Source organism: Aspergillus fumigatus, chromosome 2 (genome assembly GCF_000002655.1).
Source record: "Aspergillus fumigatus Af293 chromosome 2, whole genome shotgun sequence".
Lineage (NCBI taxonomy): Eukaryota > Fungi > Ascomycota > Eurotiomycetes > Eurotiales > Aspergillaceae > Aspergillus > Aspergillus fumigatus.
Genome location: NC_007195.1, coordinates 3,153,381 through 3,170,162, shown reverse-complemented (window position 1 = coordinate 3,170,162; position 16,782 = coordinate 3,153,381). Strand labels below are relative to the sequence as shown.

General features: G+C 48.2%; 7 protein-coding genes across 7 annotated transcripts; 4 read left to right on the top strand and 3 right to left on the bottom strand.

Moving 5' to 3' along the window:
- Positions 1-60: 60 nt before the first annotated feature.
- acuM (gluconeogenesis transcription factor RDS2) lies at positions 61-2,847 on the bottom strand (the record flags this gene model as incomplete). The annotated part of the gene is made up of 7 exons (XM_077804170.1): positions 61-326; positions 381-508; positions 558-1,503; positions 1,558-1,864; positions 1,974-1,991; positions 2,133-2,155; positions 2,262-2,847. The coding sequence occupies 6 exons, from the start codon at positions 2,845-2,847 to the stop codon at positions 457-459; spliced, it is 1,932 nt and encodes a 643-aa protein (XP_077660332.1). The 3' UTR covers positions 61-326; positions 381-456.
- A 21-nt stretch (positions 2,848-2,868) lies between these two features.
- AFUA_2G12320 (uncharacterized protein) lies at positions 2,869-4,744 on the bottom strand. The gene is made up of 4 exons (XM_750471.2): positions 4,373-4,744; positions 4,197-4,281; positions 3,822-4,145; positions 2,869-3,765 (listed from the first exon to the last, which is right to left on the bottom strand). Exons 1-4 carry the CDS (start codon positions 4,630-4,632, stop codon positions 3,610-3,612), a joined length of 825 nt encoding a protein of 274 aa, XP_755564.1. The 5' UTR covers positions 4,633-4,744; the 3' UTR covers positions 2,869-3,609.
- A 49-nt stretch (positions 4,745-4,793) lies between these two features.
- AFUA_2G12310 (basic helix-loop-helix domain-containing protein) lies at positions 4,794-7,268 on the bottom strand. The gene is made up of 2 exons (XM_750470.2): positions 6,715-7,268; positions 4,794-6,652 (listed from the first exon to the last, which is right to left on the bottom strand). The coding sequence occupies exons 1-2, from the start codon at positions 6,776-6,778 to the stop codon at positions 5,373-5,375; spliced, it is 1,344 nt and encodes a 447-aa protein (XP_755563.2). The 5' UTR covers positions 6,779-7,268; the 3' UTR covers positions 4,794-5,372.
- An 870-nt stretch (positions 7,269-8,138) lies between these two features.
- Positions 8,139-10,000, top strand: AFUA_2G12300 (uncharacterized protein; the record flags this gene model as incomplete). The annotated part of the gene is made up of 4 exons (XM_750468.1): positions 8,139-8,194; positions 8,281-8,422; positions 8,474-9,727; positions 9,878-10,000. 4 exons carry the CDS (start codon positions 8,139-8,141, stop codon positions 9,998-10,000), a joined length of 1,575 nt encoding a protein of 524 aa, XP_755561.1.
- A 478-nt stretch (positions 10,001-10,478) lies between these two features.
- Positions 10,479-12,498, top strand: AFUA_2G12280 (putative HET domain protein; the record flags this gene model as incomplete). Its single annotated transcript, XM_750467.2, has 4 exons — positions 10,479-10,785; positions 10,838-11,455; positions 11,577-11,991; positions 12,039-12,498. 4 exons carry the CDS (start codon positions 10,479-10,481, stop codon positions 12,496-12,498), a joined length of 1,800 nt encoding a protein of 599 aa, XP_755560.2.
- Positions 12,499-13,301: 803 nt separating this feature from the next.
- On the top strand, positions 13,302-14,703 carry cox11 (cytochrome c oxidase assembly protein). The gene is made up of 4 exons (XM_077804169.1): positions 13,302-13,538; positions 13,589-13,658; positions 13,730-14,171; positions 14,229-14,703. Exons 1-4 carry the CDS (start codon positions 13,336-13,338, stop codon positions 14,276-14,278), a joined length of 765 nt encoding a protein of 254 aa, XP_077660331.1. The 5' UTR covers positions 13,302-13,335; the 3' UTR covers positions 14,279-14,703.
- A 244-nt stretch (positions 14,704-14,947) lies between these two features.
- Positions 14,948-15,955, top strand: AFUA_2G12250 (replication factor C subunit 5; the record flags this gene model as incomplete). Its single annotated transcript, XM_750464.1, has 3 exons — positions 14,948-15,034; positions 15,099-15,721; positions 15,781-15,955. 3 exons carry the CDS (start codon positions 14,948-14,950, stop codon positions 15,953-15,955), a joined length of 885 nt encoding a protein of 294 aa, XP_755557.1.
- Positions 15,956-16,782: the final 827 nt, after the last annotated feature.

The window sequence follows — 16,782 nt, the reverse complement described above, 5'->3', positions numbered from 1 at the left end:
TATGCCACTTAGATGGTGAGAAGAAGCACTTCTACTGAGAACCTGGCGGTATAAGTTGAGTAGAAATCTAATTGCAAGGCCGCAGTTGCTGGATGATATTATTGCTAAACTAGGAAACTGGGTTCACCTGACTGGACTAGTCCAGAGACAAAGATCAAGATACATAGACACGACAGCATAGGATATATAACCACTCCGACACTCAATACAATCAGTTTCTCGAAAAAACTTTGAGGGATATGTAACATCATTTTCCTTGATACCCGTGCCAGCGTACAGAAAGGATATCGAACAACGTTCTCTAGTAGCACTGATATGGACGGGTCCTAGAGCCATAAGAGAAGTGAATAAAAAAGGGGACGAGCACGAGAACTATGTACCGGAATAGTCCAACAACAAAGCCTGGGAACCCTTAATACGCCCGTAGATAGACCAATTTTCAATTCCAGATAACAATCATTTGCTTCTGCGTTGTGACGGCAAGAAGTTGCCAATGATGAGTGAGGGACTAGGTGTACTGTCAGCAAATTCTCAGGCTTGCACTTCCTGACACTCACATGTTATGATTGTCCCTCCGAATTGTGAAAGAGAAGCAACATGGGATCCCGTTCCCTGGATTACTCGAATTCGGATTCTTTAGTGTGCAGCTTGTGAGCATTGCCTTCTGAGTGTTGTCGAATGCAATAGCACCGAATTTCTCCCAATAGCTCACGAGCTGATCCTCTACAATGATCTCGTGGATTGCCAGCTTGCCATCTCGCAGACTCTCTATCGGCACGCCAATAAGTTCTGCCATCTCCTTGTTGCCGCGGAAGATCTCTCCCGTCCGCCTCCAGCAGCAGGCGGGAATCGCCATGCTAGCAAAGACACGGTCATATTCCATCAGACTTCGTTCGAACCACATTTCCACGAGGATCAGCTCGATATCAGTTAGGCTTTGCATTCTCTCCCTAAATTTAGGCCGGAATTTGTCCAGCTGCCGCAAAATCTTCTGCCGAGATGACTGCTTCATGTTCTTCTCCATATACTGGTTCAAGCGAGCGTAGCCTTTCACATAGTTGAAAGGTTTCAGGAGACCAGCATCGTATTTCGCCTTGAGAAGCTTATTCATCCGCTCTTCTGGCGGGTCTGACCCTGACGGATCCGCCGCAGTCATATAATAAGTCTCTCTTGCCTTGTCGTTCACTACTGTAGAGCTTGGACCTTGAACCGAATCATTCTGATGTGGTTGACTCTGCGTTGGCTGAGAAGGCTGAGCTTGCTGCAGTAAAGCCGTATTATCCAGATTGGCCATTGAATTGATCAACGTCGGATCGGAGTATATCCCTTGTAAGTTATCGTTCGAAAACATCCCCCCGTCATCTAGAAGACTGCTGCTGAGGAAGTCTCCCAGGAGGTTGTATTCATTCGTGACTTCCGGGGCATTGAACATGTAGGACGGGTGGAAGGTGTGCATATCCTGAAATTGGCTTTGGCCTCCGAGCCATTCGTTGTAGCCTAGAACTGTCCTATCATTAGCACCAGTCAGGAAATAGAGGCGGCCGCCTTAAAACTTACGTTGTTGGGAGTTGTGGCCTAGGCTGTTTTGCGCAGAGGAGGAGGGGATGGTGTTATGCTGCACAGCACTGACAGACGAAGGAGGCAGGGCGACAGTCCCATCGGGAAGGATTTGCTGTCCGGCAGCATCTTGAACATCAACGTTTCGAGGCATGCTTTGAGCATTTGAAAACTCATTGTTCGAATGACCATCCTCTTCAGCAGTCGAATGCTCGTGTTCGCTCCGCGCCCGCTTTGAAGGCTCCCTGGGTTCGTCATGACACAAGTGGCCTATGTTGCGCTTTATACAACGCGTGCACGGCCGCTCCTGTATTTCATCCACGTAGAAAAGTCAGCTAAATGTCTCTCACTCAAATAGAAGCCTGCGATACATCCCACGGACGCAAGCTGGAGAAAATGGATCAGGAAGGTCGTACCGAATCGCATGTCATATGCTGTGACACATCAGGAAGCACCCTGCCGTTAGCAAATGAATTCTCACCAAGTAGGTCGTATAGTGACTATTGGGAGTCGCGACGCAGGATAACGTGGTGGATGAAAGATATACGGGGCCAGTAGGTAGGATGTGGGCTTACCGATCGTCGACAGTAGACGCATGCTGCAAAGCGTTGGCACGGTGGTTAGCAACGTGGTCTAAGATGCAAACACGGAGAGTGGACACTGCCAAAATCCCTACAAAATGCTTAACGAGGACAGTATCTTACCATGATTAACTTTGCGACGCTTCTTGGGGCTGGAGTGAGTGCCCGCAGCGTTATTGTCAGCTTTCACTGGTGGTGAGGCAGTATTCTTGGAGCCCGACTCCATTCTCGATGAGTCGCCTTCCGCCATATTCAGTTTGGCATTCTCCATCGTACCATTTCGTGGCTGTTCAACCGGGACTGTGCCCGTCTGCGCGGTGCCGTTCTCCGTCATCAATCGCTTTGATCTGGTTGGGCGCAAAGCGGTTGCGCAAAGCTCGGCTTGCTGATGTTCGCTGTTGGTGGTAGGAACACGAAGGAGCAAGTCTGATGGCGACCTGCAGACATCGAAAATCAATTTAGAGGACGATAAATCAGACGCATTTGCAGGAGCAGACAGCAGGTGCCTAGCTTTGAGCTGAGGGGTGCGGCGACGGCGAGCGATGGTAATCGTCTCATGCTCAGATGTCCCCGCCGAGATGACTACTGTTGGCCGGGCGGGCTGCCCGCCTTTTTTCCCGGGCTCCTCCGCACTGGGGAACCACCGCGGCGGAAATGTTCCTGCTTTTGGGGTGTGGTGCCTCGGGCATGAGCTTTTACGGCAGCCCATCTACCTATTATCATCTGCCATCAGCAAACGAAAGCTGCATGGCCATGTGCTACGGGCTACCTCGGACTGAAGCACGTTCTGTTACACAGACTTGGTACATACTAATATTTATCGTTTTTGCTTATTTTGAAGATTTTAAAAAGACTGAATTATAATAGAGCCTAGTTCTTTGCTCCGTTCTACGATACGAAGCATGGAGTTCATAGGACTCCACACAGGCAAACCACTTCTGATCAAGACCCTCTATACCCTAGTCCTTAAGGGGAATGCCCCCATCTGCTCGGCAGACTAAGGCTGTGGATGGTCATTCCCTTGCAACCACAGAAGATCGTCACAATCTGACGTGGTCGGGCCGAGGTGGCTACACCCGATTTGGCGCCGTGTTAGGCGACGAAAGTATCTAGGTACAAAGCAGTACCTTCGATTGTAATTGTTCAGATCCAAATCCTGCTATGGGCAGCTACTTGCACTTGCGACCTTTGCTGATAAAGTGAGGCCCTGATTTCCTCGTTTCAGCTCATTCGCCAAAGTTGCCATTGCACAATTGCAGATTGGATGCGAAGATCGCACATGATTCTTGTAACGTGGACAAGTGAGCAAATCTCTGGGTTGTCTTGGTGCATCAATAACACCTATTTGGTTGGGTTTGCCACGGATTTGGCGTTGAGGTTTTTCTGCTGGAAGAGCTTCTTTAGGAGCCCAAGGCCAGTTTGATGGTAATAGGGTGAGTCAATTTGACTGTGGGAATAAGAGGCACTTCACTCAGGGTGCTTCCGGTGCTGAGAATAGACTGAGAGCTGCTTCCGATCGGGTGAGTGCGTCCTTCAGACCAGTGAGAGGGGCAACATTGTTCTGCATCGATTTTAGATGGTCTTTCAATTGTTTCAACAGGCTTGAGGTTTCCGGGTCATTCTCCAGCTAGAGCAAGACGTCAGAAAAGTGTCAAGTGCTTGAAAAACCTATTTGGTTCATACCTCATCAAAACCCGATTGTGAGTCTTCTGCTTCCAGAATTCTAAAATGAGCTGCTTGGAACTGGGTCTTGGGAAGATCGTCGAGCTGCCGTAGTGCCGGATGCTCCTTCAAAATGATGAGTGACATGTTGTATGGCCGGAACCATCCGAGAGAACTCACATTCTTCATCTGCCGTTTTCTTTCCGCTTCGGCTCGATTGGCGTTTTTCTCCATTTCCTGTAGTTGCTTTGTTTCTTTGGCCAGTAAGGCCTCCTCCCTCTCAATTTCCGCCTTCAAAAGATCGATACTATCGTTCATAGTCGCTAAGCTAGACTCAAGAGACACCTGGACTCAACATCAGTATGGCACCAAACAATCTCACGAGAAATCACATACATGCTCATTTAGGGCCGCTTCGTAGTCAAACACCGACTCCTTCGTAACAGGAGGAAACGGCATTCGAGGAAGTCGCTTCCCGAGACTTGTTGAAAACAAAACAAGTCAGTCAATAATCACCATACGTCTCGCAATCATGATCATAGGACAGATTCAATACTCAATAATTGACGTACTTCCTAACAACTGCCTGCACAGCCGCCTGCGCTTCGATGCGTTTTCGTTCATTCGGCTGCCGCACAATAACTGGCCGTTCAAGCGCTCGAAACATATCACGAACCTTGTCTTGAACGGGCTCAGGGAGTGTTGTCCATTTCGACTTGATAGTCCGCTCGGAAACCTGCCGGACTTGGGGCTTCAGGTACGCGAAACGCTTGTTGCGCGCTGCATCGTCATGCACGTCGCTTTCTGTGGAACGCTTTCTCTTTGGAGGCATTGCACTGCTTTTCTGCTTCTTAATTTGAAGGTCAATCGTAGATGAAGGATACAGAGTGAGTTTGTTACTCTAGTCTGCCAAGGAGGGCTATTGGTTTGCTTTGATGTGCCGCCAACAACACGCTACGGGTACTGTCACATGCTTAATCAGCTTAGGACTAACCATTGTTGGTTGAGTGGGGTCTGGAAATGTATAGCCAGATCTATGGATGGGGTACTCTCTCCTATGGAGTACACTATTTATTTCACAGCATGAGAACATCCCCTGAAGGAGAAGGCTGTCTATCCCTCATGGCTACTTTTTACAACACCACCGACAGATATCAAGGTACATTGCACCCAAACACTCTCACTGCCGAGATCGTCGGTTCTATATCTCCGAGCTATCAATATGAACATGCGGTGCGTCCTCAGCGGTCCTCTAGATACATCATAGATCAATGTGTAGACATTGGCGCAGGTGTGGTAGTGTTTGATACGAAATCGAGTTATTTCAAGGGTATAATGCTATATACCAGTAATATGAATTAAAGGAAACGACATTATTTGCGGCAGCAAGTGCCAATGTTGCCGGTATCTGATTCCAAATCTGCTGGAAGGTAACGCCTGCGTTTTCCTCTGGGAAATGTGCACACTCTTAAATCGCTAAAACGCTTCAATATAAGGAAGTCGAAAATAAGACATTATCTTGCAGGGGACTAGAAATGAAAAAATGTCGTCAACGCGTAAGTTGTTCGGCGATCATCGGGGCATCACTAAGCCGTTCATCGTCTTCAGTTCTGCTAGTTGTGCTTTGAGGATTTCGTTCCCTCTTAAAATATCCTCAAGCCAGTCAGCAGCCTGAGTGAGCATTGCGCTCTTGCTGAAGCCCCCGCCTTTCAGCCCAGGCACAAGTGAACATAAGTCATCAAAGCCTTGCCGAATGAGGTTCCTTCGCTTTTGTTCGGACAGAATGTGATTGTTCCTCTTTTGCTCTTCCGTGAGATTCTCACGGGGGGCTTTTGCTCCTTGCTGCAGCTTTGGCTTTCGGATTGTGTCATTTGATGTCCGCCTCGCTTTGCCACTAGCCGAGCTCTTTGACCGTCTTGATCTTGGTCTCGTGCTATCTGCATCGGATTGCTCGTCATCTTCTTGCTTGATCGAAGTCCTCTGTCTTTTCTTTGGTTGCGAATAGTCATCTAGGTCGGGGTTGTATTCTCTTTGTAGGCTGTTGAGCGGAACTGGCCCGCCGGACTCTCCCCAATGAGAGTTGTAACCACCTGCTGTCCGCTCCGGGCTAGGTGCTCGAGTATTCGCAGCGCTGCTTTGAGGTTCAAGGCACTCCAAATTTCCAAGCAACTCTTTTGTTCGCTCTTCTTCATTTGGTTGATCAGGCGGCGCGATGTAACCTTGCTCCATAAAACTAACATCAGAGCCCCAGTGGAGCGGGCGTATTTTTGCTGATGCTTGCTGTTCGGGGGAAATGGGTTCGCGAACATCGAATAGCATCTCCGAGGTATGGAAGCCAACAGGCAGGCGCGTATGGGAAGAGTTTGGCTGTTTGGAAGATATATGGTTGCTGGACTGCTGATTCTTACCGTGACCGTTTGCAATAGAGTGATTGAAATTGAGCTCTGACATGGACGGGAATTGCTGCTGTCCGAATCCCGGGTTGATGTCAGACCCTGCCATCCCGTTCTGATAGAGCATGGAAGCCGCAGCAAGTATGTCAGAGCTCGCGCCCTGGTTATTCGGCACGATGTCAGGTTTCTCTATGCCTCGATGGGGAAGTGACGGTTGTCCGAGCGAAGTAGTAGAGCCTTCAAACGTAGGCGGCAGTTCAGTAGACCACTCGAAATTGACCGGATCAAGGAATTTACTGTGCTGGTTGCGGAGCCAAAAATCATCTGTGAAATGACTCGAGTTCATCGTAGTGAAGAAATTATCCAGCATGTTCGATTCATTGTCATCAAGAAGTGCAGGACCTGGAGGAGGCGCGGGTGCGGGTTCGTATGGGGTGTCCATGGGCGATAAAAACGAATCTAAGTACGTAAAATCAGTTAGAGATATAGGAATAGAATGATTTCCCTTCAAAATCACATACAACCAAAGGGTCCGAGTTGGGCGTCATTCTGCCCAGAACGGGAGTCGGGATCTTTCAAGGTCATTGTAATGTGAAAAGGAGCGACGGATTGGAGAATTATCGGGATAAAAGCCTCGAAAATGATTGCTGCCTTGGTAATCTCAAGCAGGCCTGAGAGAAAGACAAGATGCGCATGCCTCGATGGCCGTAATCTCGGATCGAAATACTAGATACAGCCGATACGGTAGGGTGCGATTTGGACGATCCCAGAGTTCTCAAAGGAGCAAGAGTGGATAAGGTAGATACCGCGCCAAAGAACAACCGAGTGTTTTCTGTTCAGATATTGTACGAAATATGATCAAAAGGTAGGCACGAGACTTAATCGCCGGGTACAGTGCGTTTAAGAGCTGATAACAACGGGTATCATACAGATGGTCAACAACTGGAAAAGATCGTTCCCCGCATTTAAATTCATGTGCAAGAAAAGGAAGAAGCAGAAATATCACGATGGGAATCTGGAGACAAGTCTCAGGCACGTCCATAGTTTGGTGGAGAAGGAGGAATCCGTCGGTCTTTTCGAGTCGATCACATGCAAAACGTTCGTGTGTTCGAGAGTCGCGTGACGTAACGGTATTACTAAATTTACGGCTCCGTTCTGGGGAAGTTCGGTGGGCATGCCACTGCAGCTCTGTAACATACTGTCATGGATATCCTCGGAACAATTTCCCAGAGCAGAAGGAGCAGCGATGGTTTCCAACTGTCAGTCATGAATCTGGTATTTGAGCTGCTTCTCCCAGTCTCGCTCGCAAATTATGGGAGAATTTAGGGGTGGTTGTTTTTAGATCCTTTTTGATCATTTGCATTTCGTGTTCCAAGGTTAAGGCTTAGGGGACCTCGTTTTTGTGTTCCTGCTGCTCCGTACTTACGGATGATCGTCGTCGGCCATTGCATCGCCTAGTCTTAGTTCTTACGTTTCTGCCCTTGAAGCATCCTTGAACCAGTCACTGCTGACAACTCCGGGGCAGTAATTAACTAGGCAAGCCTATCAGTGTCTTTGGATTTCTTATGTTCTAGTTTAAGGACCGAGGTCGAAATTGCCGTTACACGGATCCACGGTAGATCATACGAAACATTGCTACATACAGTTTGGAGTAGTAGCTGTCTAGTGTCTACTACTGCTACTACTACCCCAGAATACTGTTGCTCACTGCACGGAACTTTTCTCGATACCGAAGGGTTCAATTGTGAGAAAGCTAATATCCATGTCAGTCGTTCATACTTGAGTTGCCTTTTGTCTCTTGTCGACTGGATGTCCTATTTTTGATTGGCAAGCTCGGCCTCTTGTCAAACAAACAGTGATCCCCATTGAGCTCAAAATCATTATCATGATTGGTCCGAAATATGAGAAATGAGAGTCAGAACGAACTGAACAACACCTAGGCATCATGGATACTCCGATGCTTGTTCGTGGGAATTGGAGCAAGGCTCGGATCTTCCAACCGTAAGTCTGAAATCCTTGAAAATTGCCATTTACGGCATGGCATGGAGTGTCTCTTCAACATCTTGCATTGGTGCTTGACCATTTAGCAACGAACCACTGACCTCGCTCTTCTGTAGAATCCTGCGTGCGTATGCGATAGGTTATCTATCCTCAACAACACCAAGGGTCATATCATATTTACGCCGGCTGAAAGATGATAGATTGAGCAACAAGGAGAAGCTCGAAGAAGTAGGTCATCCTTCCGCTATCATAACTCTACGACGATTGCTCTGCTCGTAGTTGATATACTTCAATCTTGCTGCTCGTTATCCTAAAATCACTAAGGATAAACTGACATTCGTCGCGCAGTTGTCTCGCACATTGACAAATGTTATCCGTCTGGACAGTTTTCCAACATTCTGTGCACTTTTAGTCGCGGGCTCAACTGTCTTACCCGTTCTTCTTCTGCGACTTTGTGCACTTGTCAGCAGTAGAATTGGTAAAATATCCGGACCGGTCAAGTCTCGGGTCTTTTTGCGCTTCGTTCGCTTCGTTGCTGCTTTTGTTTCTGCCTGGTTTAGCTTTCAGCTGCTCAATAAAAAGCCTATCAGGCAGCAGGGCAGCGATGTTATCTCGAGCCACAAAACTGGTAGCGGAGCCAATGCCGGCCATAGTCCCGAAAAGAAGATCACCCCTCAATACAGTCCTGATCTTGCCGGGAGGACTATGGACCTCACTCTTTTCACTTTCACTAGAGCAATGGATGCTCTTGTCTGTTTGGGATGGTCACGCTGGCGAGCTTCGCGGAGAGGTCAGAACCGCTGGTCTTTAGTTGAGACTGTCGCTCCTGTGCTTGCCGACACAGGGCTTTTCGCTGCCAGCTCTGCTGTAGTAATGTGGGCATGGTTTTACCTCCCGGAAAGGCTTCCTAGATCTTATGGAAAGTGGATTGGCGAGGTAGCGAAGGTGGACATCCGACTCATTGAAGCACTTCGACGGGCCAGGCGAGGGATATTCGTATATGGAAAAGAAACTGGCCAGGCGCGTCTTCTTGAGTCTATGTGTGAGGATTACAACTGGCCTAGAGAGTGGGGAGACCCAAGCAAGACTATTCCTATCCCCTGCGAAATGGTACACATGGGTTGCGGTCCCAACTGCGAAAAACACGCTGTTTGGCGATTTGCTAAAACATTCAAATTCGCTTGTGCAACCTATATCCCGCTGCAAGTTGTCTTCCGTGTGCGGTCAATGAAAACGATGTCGTCTCTCTGGCGGGCCCTGGCCGACGCCCTACGGTCATCTACCTTCCTTGCTTCATTTGTGAGCATTTTCTACTATTCTGTGTGCCTGGCCCGAACGAGAATTGGTCCAAAGATCTTTAGCCGGGAAACGGTGACACCACAGATGTGGGACTCTGGCCTCTGTGTTGGGGCTGGGTGTCTTATGTGCGGATGGAGTATATTGGTTGAAAGTGCGCGGAAACGACAGGAGATTGCGCTGTTCGTGGCACCAAGAGCTGCCGCAACTGTGTTACCCCGTTATTATGACAAAAAGGTATAGTTAATGAGCTTTCTCCATGTCACGTCGCTCGACTCGAGATGGTTACATTTGCCCTTGTCGTTCCATCCTGTCTTTACCATTTCTTTCCTCCCAGCAGACCACCTACTACTCAGAGTGTACCATCAGTTACTAACATGATCCCAGTATCAATCCCGAGAGCGCGTCACTTTTGCTCTCAGCGCTGCTATCCTTTTCACCTGTCTTCGTGAACGACCCAGCATGGTTAGAGGTGTTTTCGGAAAAATTGCAAAAAGCGTGTTGAAGTGAAAGGAGGCATTGTACATTGCATCCATAGAGTATTTCTTGTGGCTCATCATTTCGTTTATCGATCGAATTCTCCAGGAGAGAGTTCATGTACATCAGTAATAGACGCGACATGAATAGCAAACTCTAAGAGCACTCATCCTTTATCTCGAGAGATATGCTTGGTCGACGATAACTCTAGTTCTACTATTGACTCCTTGAGGTATTTGCACGGAAAACCTTCCATCAACGGGCGACTTTCTCTTCCCAGCGAATGGCAAGCAAATGGCAACCTCCGAGAAATAAGTATACCTCGAGAGGACTTGAAAGAAAAGAGCTTATGTTAAATCAGACATCTGTCATCATCAGGCGTGCTGCGGCACAGCCGCCTGGCAGCCTAAACCCGCGTCGAGATAAACAACGATCTGTCCGTCTTAAATCATTTTCTATCTCCAAAAATCTCACTATTATCGACCTATTTTCGCTGAAATTGAAATTCGATATGCCACTTTGCGAGACCTGTGACTCTCTTGACCTTGAGCAAGATGATCTTACGGATTATGGTATCAAATTAGGGCCGTTCAAAGACCTACTTACGCGAGCTGAAAAAGGCTGCGACGCATGCAGATTCTTCTGTAACGTGTTGCAGACTTCTGGTGAATGGACGACAAGGCTTGACGAGCTTGCCGAGCGAGTGATCTTTCTAGACAGTTCCCGCTTGGACGCAAGGGAGCCGACGAAGCTTAGTGACGGCACTTATTCCGCAGACGACTTGTGCTTGGACCAGTGCGTTTCAGAGGATTATGAAGGTGTGTACAATTCATACTGGAAGCATCGCTCTTGAAAGGCTGATCATTGCAGGCCCACTAGACGAGGATGTCGATTGTGTCCGTCGCATCCCCATCGACCTTAGGGACGAAAAGTGCCTTCATCTGGTTCGAGGTTGGACTGCTGAATGTACAGCCCGTAGCACCTGTTCCAAGACTTTGGCAGTTAAACTGCCGGAGACTATCATTGAGATCCCGGCAGATCCCGCAGTTGCCCCCAAGCTGTGTTCGTCGAATGGTAGATCAGGGTCATATGTGATTTTAAGCTACTGCTCCGGGGATTTCGAGCCTTCATCTCAGCGAGAGTCAGGTAATACCGGCTTCTCGGCTCCCTTAGATGGGCCTTCCCTGCCGAAGACTTTGGCCGACGCGATAGAAATTGCACGCAAGCTAGGGTACCAGTACCTGTGGACCCGAACCCTTTGCACTTCCAGAGAGGAATGGGGCAGCGATCCAGCTCGAATTGCGGCACTATACGGACAAGCAGCTTTGATGCTTTCAGCGGAAGCTGCGAAAGATCCGGACTCGGGAATCTTCCATGACAGACGCGTATTCTACTCTCCTGCACTAGGCCGGAACAAAGACAAGTACCTTCGGCAGCAGCTCCTGCGATGGACAACGGATATTGAGGAGTCAGCGACAGCGGGACGGGGTGGGAGATTGTCGAAAGAATGCTAGCTCCGCGCATTTTACATGTCACGAGGCGTCAATTGATCTGGGAGTGTTCTTCTGGGTTCCAGTTTGAGGCTTCTCGAATTGTCGACAAAAAATAGGCTCCGGGCAAATTCGACGGTGCTACGTCAAGGGAGCCGTGCAGCCGTACATCGACAGGTTTCTCCAAGATCGAGTGGAGGAAGCTGGTGGCGTTGGCGGCGAGGTGGACGTCAGCAAGCGAGTGGCACGACTCGAGGCCTGGCATAGGTGTGTAGATGCCTTTTCAAAGAAATCAGTCGATGTGACATCCGATAAGCTACTCGTCATGGCTCCCCTCGCATCTGCCATCAACGATGGCACTCTGGGCGAGTATCTCGCGGGAATTTGGAGCAGTGACATCGCCTTTGGCCTTGGTTGGTCACGGCCATACGGTGTCTTACGCCCAGCAACAGAGTACAGAGCTCCAAGCTGGAGCTGGGCCAGCGTAGACGGTACAGTAATGTCTCGTGCTCTTGGGTGGCCCCAGGATCTAATGTGGGAGCATGCAAAGGATCCCTCCTGGCTGATAAATACCAGCTGAGACTGGTATCTCACCACCTTAATCTTGCCGATCCCCAACGCCCATATGGCCATGTCCTGGACGGCTCACACATCCTCGTGGAAGGCTCCTGCGTTGGACTTAAGACACTTACCCGAAACTTAAGCGGCCACGGCTTGACTTTGGTCCTAGATCAGTCGCAGATCTTTGATTGTTCATGCTGTATTCCCAGGTCCGCAGATACACAAGAAGCGGATCTGGACAAGTTCGGCAGTGATATTGAACACTATTTCTGTATGGTTATACAAGGGGACGCATGGCGGGAAGAAGAAGGCTGGAATCCCCATCGCGGGTTTTGTGATCTTCTCATTCTGAAATCTTTACATGAAGTGGAGGTTCTCATGAGGGTAGGAGGCTTGCGAATTTCTGTTGGATCATTGACTGATCCACATTCGGAGTTTGATGCGCTGCCCTGGGAAAGACGCAAGCTGAGACTGGCCTGAGACTCTGGTCATGTGCAAACGGCATAATAAACAGCTGGTGATTTTTATCCTCTCCTATGATTAATAACATCCCAGAATGAACATGGTGCACTCGATAGTTGATGGAGAGCCTAACACATATACCCTCATGTGGGACAAGAGGGACATGAGAAATATGAGGTTCATGTGGCTTGTAAGGCTGGGGCAATTATTGGTCACCGGTAGTTGCACAATATAGATCTGGGCTTCCTTGATAGTGAAAATCACTTGGTCGGTATCCAAGGTGGTTTCATGTAGGTCACAATTCAGCATTTGAGCATTTGTCTTAGGGTGTTGGGCACTTTTGAGAGAGGCGTAGCAGACAAAGCAAACAGGCCGAGTATTGTGCATGGTGGCACCTACATCGAGACCGCTTTGTATCTTACCGAAGTGTTGGGTTGGTCACAGGTATGATCAGATCATCCAGTCCATACTTGTAGAAGCAGGGTGGTAGGGAAGGATATCCTCTGCTGGTTATTTCAAGAACACGAAGAAATGTCATCTCAGTTGATATAAATAAATCTTCGAGAACCAACGAGTTCTTCGTTTGACCACGTCACTTCGAAGCTTGCATCGTCCATGATACCAGACGGCAGATAGGATACTGCGTCCTTCTCTGATGGCTTGGTCAGATCTTCTTCCTTCTTCTGTCTGACATTGAGGTCCGCGGGTTGCGATGTACCAAGAGGGACCAATGGGCTGGTGGGCTATGATATTGTTCTTATCGATAAGAGGACAGATCATGTGACATATATTCATATCAGCTTCGTCTCAGACAATGCATTCCCCGATAGATCCGCAAAGCAACAATTGACAGTCATGTTTTCTCGTGCACCCTTGCAATGGGCACATTTACGGTCGACAGGGACCGGCCTATATTCAGGGCGCTTGAACACGCGCTATTTTGACTTTGGGAAGAAGTTTTTCTCTCACAATTCGTTCCTTCGCCAGGAACTACACCAAAATTCCGCATTTGCGCCTTTCAATACACCCCAATCGCAGAAACGAAATGCATCTGTAATGTACGAATATTGATTTTCTTTCTGCTAGCGATATGATTGACGTCTTCTAGGTACTACACCGCAAGTATCGTTGTGGGAACTTTAGCGCTCGCTTATGGCTCCGTTCCTCTATACAAAATGGTGCGTGGAAGCCTTACTGGAGGTTTGCTGGTTCTAGCCCAGACATAAACCTGAACAATCTTCCCTTGCAGGTTTGTCAACAGATCGGCTGGAACGGTCAACCAGTACTCACACACCGGACCGGAGACGGTGACACCTCATCGCGCGTGACGCCAGTGACCGATGCTCGTCGTCTTCGAATCACCTTCAATGGTTCAGTGTCAGACGTCCTTCCTTGGAAATTTACACCACAGCAGCGTGAAGTCTGTGTGTTGCCCGGTGAGACGGCACTTGCTTTTTATACCGCGACAAATAAAGGCCCGACGGACATTATCGGTGTTGCAACATACAGTGTTACTCCTGGTCAGGTCGCCCCATATTTCAGCAAGATACAGTGCTTCTGCTTTGAAGAGCAGAAATTGAATGCTGGAGAGTCTGTTGATATGCCTGTGTTCTTCTTCATTGACCCGGATTTTGTGAAAGATCCGGCCATGAAGGGCATCGACACCATCACTTTGTCGTATACTTTCTTCAGTAAGAGATGATGAGTCTAGGCGCTCGAAGTTGCATGGAACGCTAACCTTTTCATAGAAGCGAAGTATGATGACAATGGGGTTCTGAAACCGATACCCGCTGCTTAGAGCTTGAGAAAAACTGGCTTCTTTATCCCCTCAGGGTGCAGCGGCTCGCGTCGATCTCGAGCCGGGATATAAGGTCATCAGGCGCATGCCTGTTGAAACACCTTTAAAAGTTGACATTCGGCCAACCCCCTTAAGCCAGAAGCACACACATCCCTTTATGTGGAGCTTGATTTGGTCGAGTCTCTTCACATAGGCAGTGTGTTTACGTCCATTTCATCTAGATGGACAGCGGATACTATCTCCTCTCTGGAATTAGCCATATCGGATATACAGAATATCAGGAAGCCTGTCCTTCCGTGTATTATACAAATGCGAGTATTGTACATATCATTTTCTTTTTCAGATTACAAGTATCGTGTCTTCAAGTAGATTTGTGAAAGCATCCCCTCCATGTAAGACGCAAAGCACTCTGCTCACTGGGTTTCGTATTGAGGGTCTAATTGTTCATGGCTTTGGACTTTAAGACAGGCAACTTCATCTCGATCACGTGGGATTCCACTAAAACTGTTCTCATAGGTATGACCAATGGGGCACGGGCCACTAATTAAGCTCACGCGTCACGAATAGACGCGTATCAGTTCTTAACGATATAGATACACTACAACGGCCGTTTGATTTGCCTTGTCACTATACTTGAGTTTGTACACAATCGCAGACAGAGGCAGCAAAATGGCTCTTTTAGTGGATAGATTGCGACCTCGTTCGCTTGATTCTCTATCCTACCATCATGAACTTTCCGCGCGTCTAAAGTCATTGGTAAGATACACCTAATGCTGCTGAATGATGAGCAGATCATTGACTTTTCCTTAAATATCCGCAGGCTCAAAGTGGCGATTTCCCTCATCTCCTGATGTATGGGCCGTCGGGTGCAGGCAAGAAGACTCGTGTGATTGCGACGCTGAAGGAGTTGTACGGCTCGGGAGTAGAGAAGATCAAAATTGACGCTAGAGTCTTCCAAACCACAAGCAATCGAAAACTTGAATTCAACATCGTATCATCCGTCTACCATCTCGAGATCACCCCATCCGACGTTGGCAACTATGATCGGGTGGTCATCCAAGAGCTGCTCAAGGAGGTCGCGCAGACTCAGCAGGTTGATCTATCTGCGAAACAACGGTTTAAAGTCGTTGTCATCAACGAGGCAGATCATTTGACTCGCGATGCGCAAGCGGCGTTGAGACGAACTATGGAGAAATACAGTCCCAACCTAAGACTGATCCTGCTGGCAAATAGCACGTCGAACATTATTGCTCCGATCCGTTCTCGAACCCTGCTGGTCAGGGTCGCTGCACCTACGGAGGAACAAATCTGCTCGGTATTACAGAACGCTGGTAAAAGGGAAGGCTGGCCGGAGGCCCCTGGACTCAACAAGAGAATAGCCAAGGAGAGCGATCGCAATCTTCGGCGAGCGCTTCTCATGTTCGAGGCGATATACGCTCAGACGTGGGTGCTCAGTGCTATATGTGATTGCCGGTGTGTAACTAACAATGCTACTCAATCAGGGAGAAGGTCACGGACAACACGCCAATTCCCCCGCCTGACTGGGAAGCTCTTATCTCATTAATTGCAGACGAGATACTCGCTGAGCGGTCACCGGCCCGTTTGCTGCAGGTCCGCGCGCGGTTATATGACCTCCTTACCCACTGCATACCACCTACGACAATCATCAAGGTTTGATTGCCACACTCGATCCACGTCCGAAATGGCTCCTGCTAATAGGTTCACAGACATTGACTTTCAAGTTAGTTGCAAGAGTGGACGACGCACTGAAGCCAGATGTAATTAAATGGTCCGCATTTTACGAGCACAGAATCACTCAAGGAAGCGTAAGGGCTATCTGCCTAGACCAACACGGGAGCATATACTGAAACTGGGTACAGAAAGTGATTTTCCACCTAGAGGCCTTCGTTGCCAAGTTTATGCGCATCTACGAAAGGTTGGATACTCCATCTACTGAGCACGCTCTTTGACCAATTGCTGACGATATTTCGCAGTTACTTGATGGGCATGGACTTCTAGACACATCTTTTGCCATGACTAATGAATGTATAAAACGGGCTATGTCCCGAAAGTAAGAGGTATTGATTGTATTGGTGGATGGGCCCTTATGATACCGATTTGCGTACCCTGTAATGCCTAGTTCATAAATTGTGACTCGGTCTCTTGAGCAGAGAACGGTTTGATTCTATTAGTGCACAGCAGTATACATTTTAAATGCCAAAACTGAATGGGATTTCCTTATGCTATGTGTCTTGCACGCTTGAAGATCTAGCAAAAGTGATCAAGTCGCAAGCATGAACTTGGTGGACTCCACGATGGTGTACGTCATACCTACTATGACCATATAAATGGGGTTGACCCACCGAAGGGCGAGCAAAGCTACGCAGATATCAGCAAGCAATTGAAGCATCATTTACTATCCACCTAGCAAATTAGTTCACCCTTTTTTTTTTTTTAAATTCAGAAACCTACTAGTCATGTCTAACCCCAACCTTTTGGACATT

What these genes read in the sequence shown, in the direction of transcription:
- AFUA_2G12320 (XM_750471.2), bottom strand. Translation starts at nt 4,632, where the DNA reads ATGCCTCCAAAGAGAAAGCGTTCCACAGAAAGCGACGTGCATGACGAT. An exon ending in GTGCAGGCAGTTGTTAGGAA is followed by an intron (nt 4,282 to 4,372) that starts GTACGTCAATTA and finishes GTTTTCAACAAG; the next exon opens with TCTCGGGAAGCGACTTCCTC. An exon ending in AAGCGGCCCTAAATGAGCAT is followed by an intron (nt 4,146 to 4,196) that starts GTATGTGATTTC and finishes TGTTGAGTCCAG; the next exon opens with GTGTCTCTTGAGTCTAGCTT.
- AFUA_2G12310 (XM_750470.2), bottom strand. Translation starts at nt 6,778, where the DNA reads ATGACCTTGAAAGATCCCGACTCCCGTTCTGGGCAGAATGACGCCCAA. An exon ending in CCAACTCGGACCCTTTGGTT is followed by an intron (nt 6,653 to 6,714) that starts GTATGTGATTTT and finishes TTACGTACTTAG; the next exon opens with ATTCGTTTTTATCGCCCATG.
- cox11 (XM_077804169.1), top strand. Translation starts at nt 13,336, where the DNA reads ATGTTTTCTCGTGCACCCTTGCAATGGGCACATTTACGGTCGACAGGG. An exon ending in AAACGAAATGCATCTGTAAT is followed by an intron (nt 13,539 to 13,588) that starts GTACGAATATTG and finishes GACGTCTTCTAG; the next exon opens with GTACTACACCGCAAGTATCG. An exon ending in TTTGTCGTATACTTTCTTCA is followed by an intron (nt 14,172 to 14,228) that starts GTAAGAGATGAT and finishes ACCTTTTCATAG; the next exon opens with AAGCGAAGTATGATGACAAT.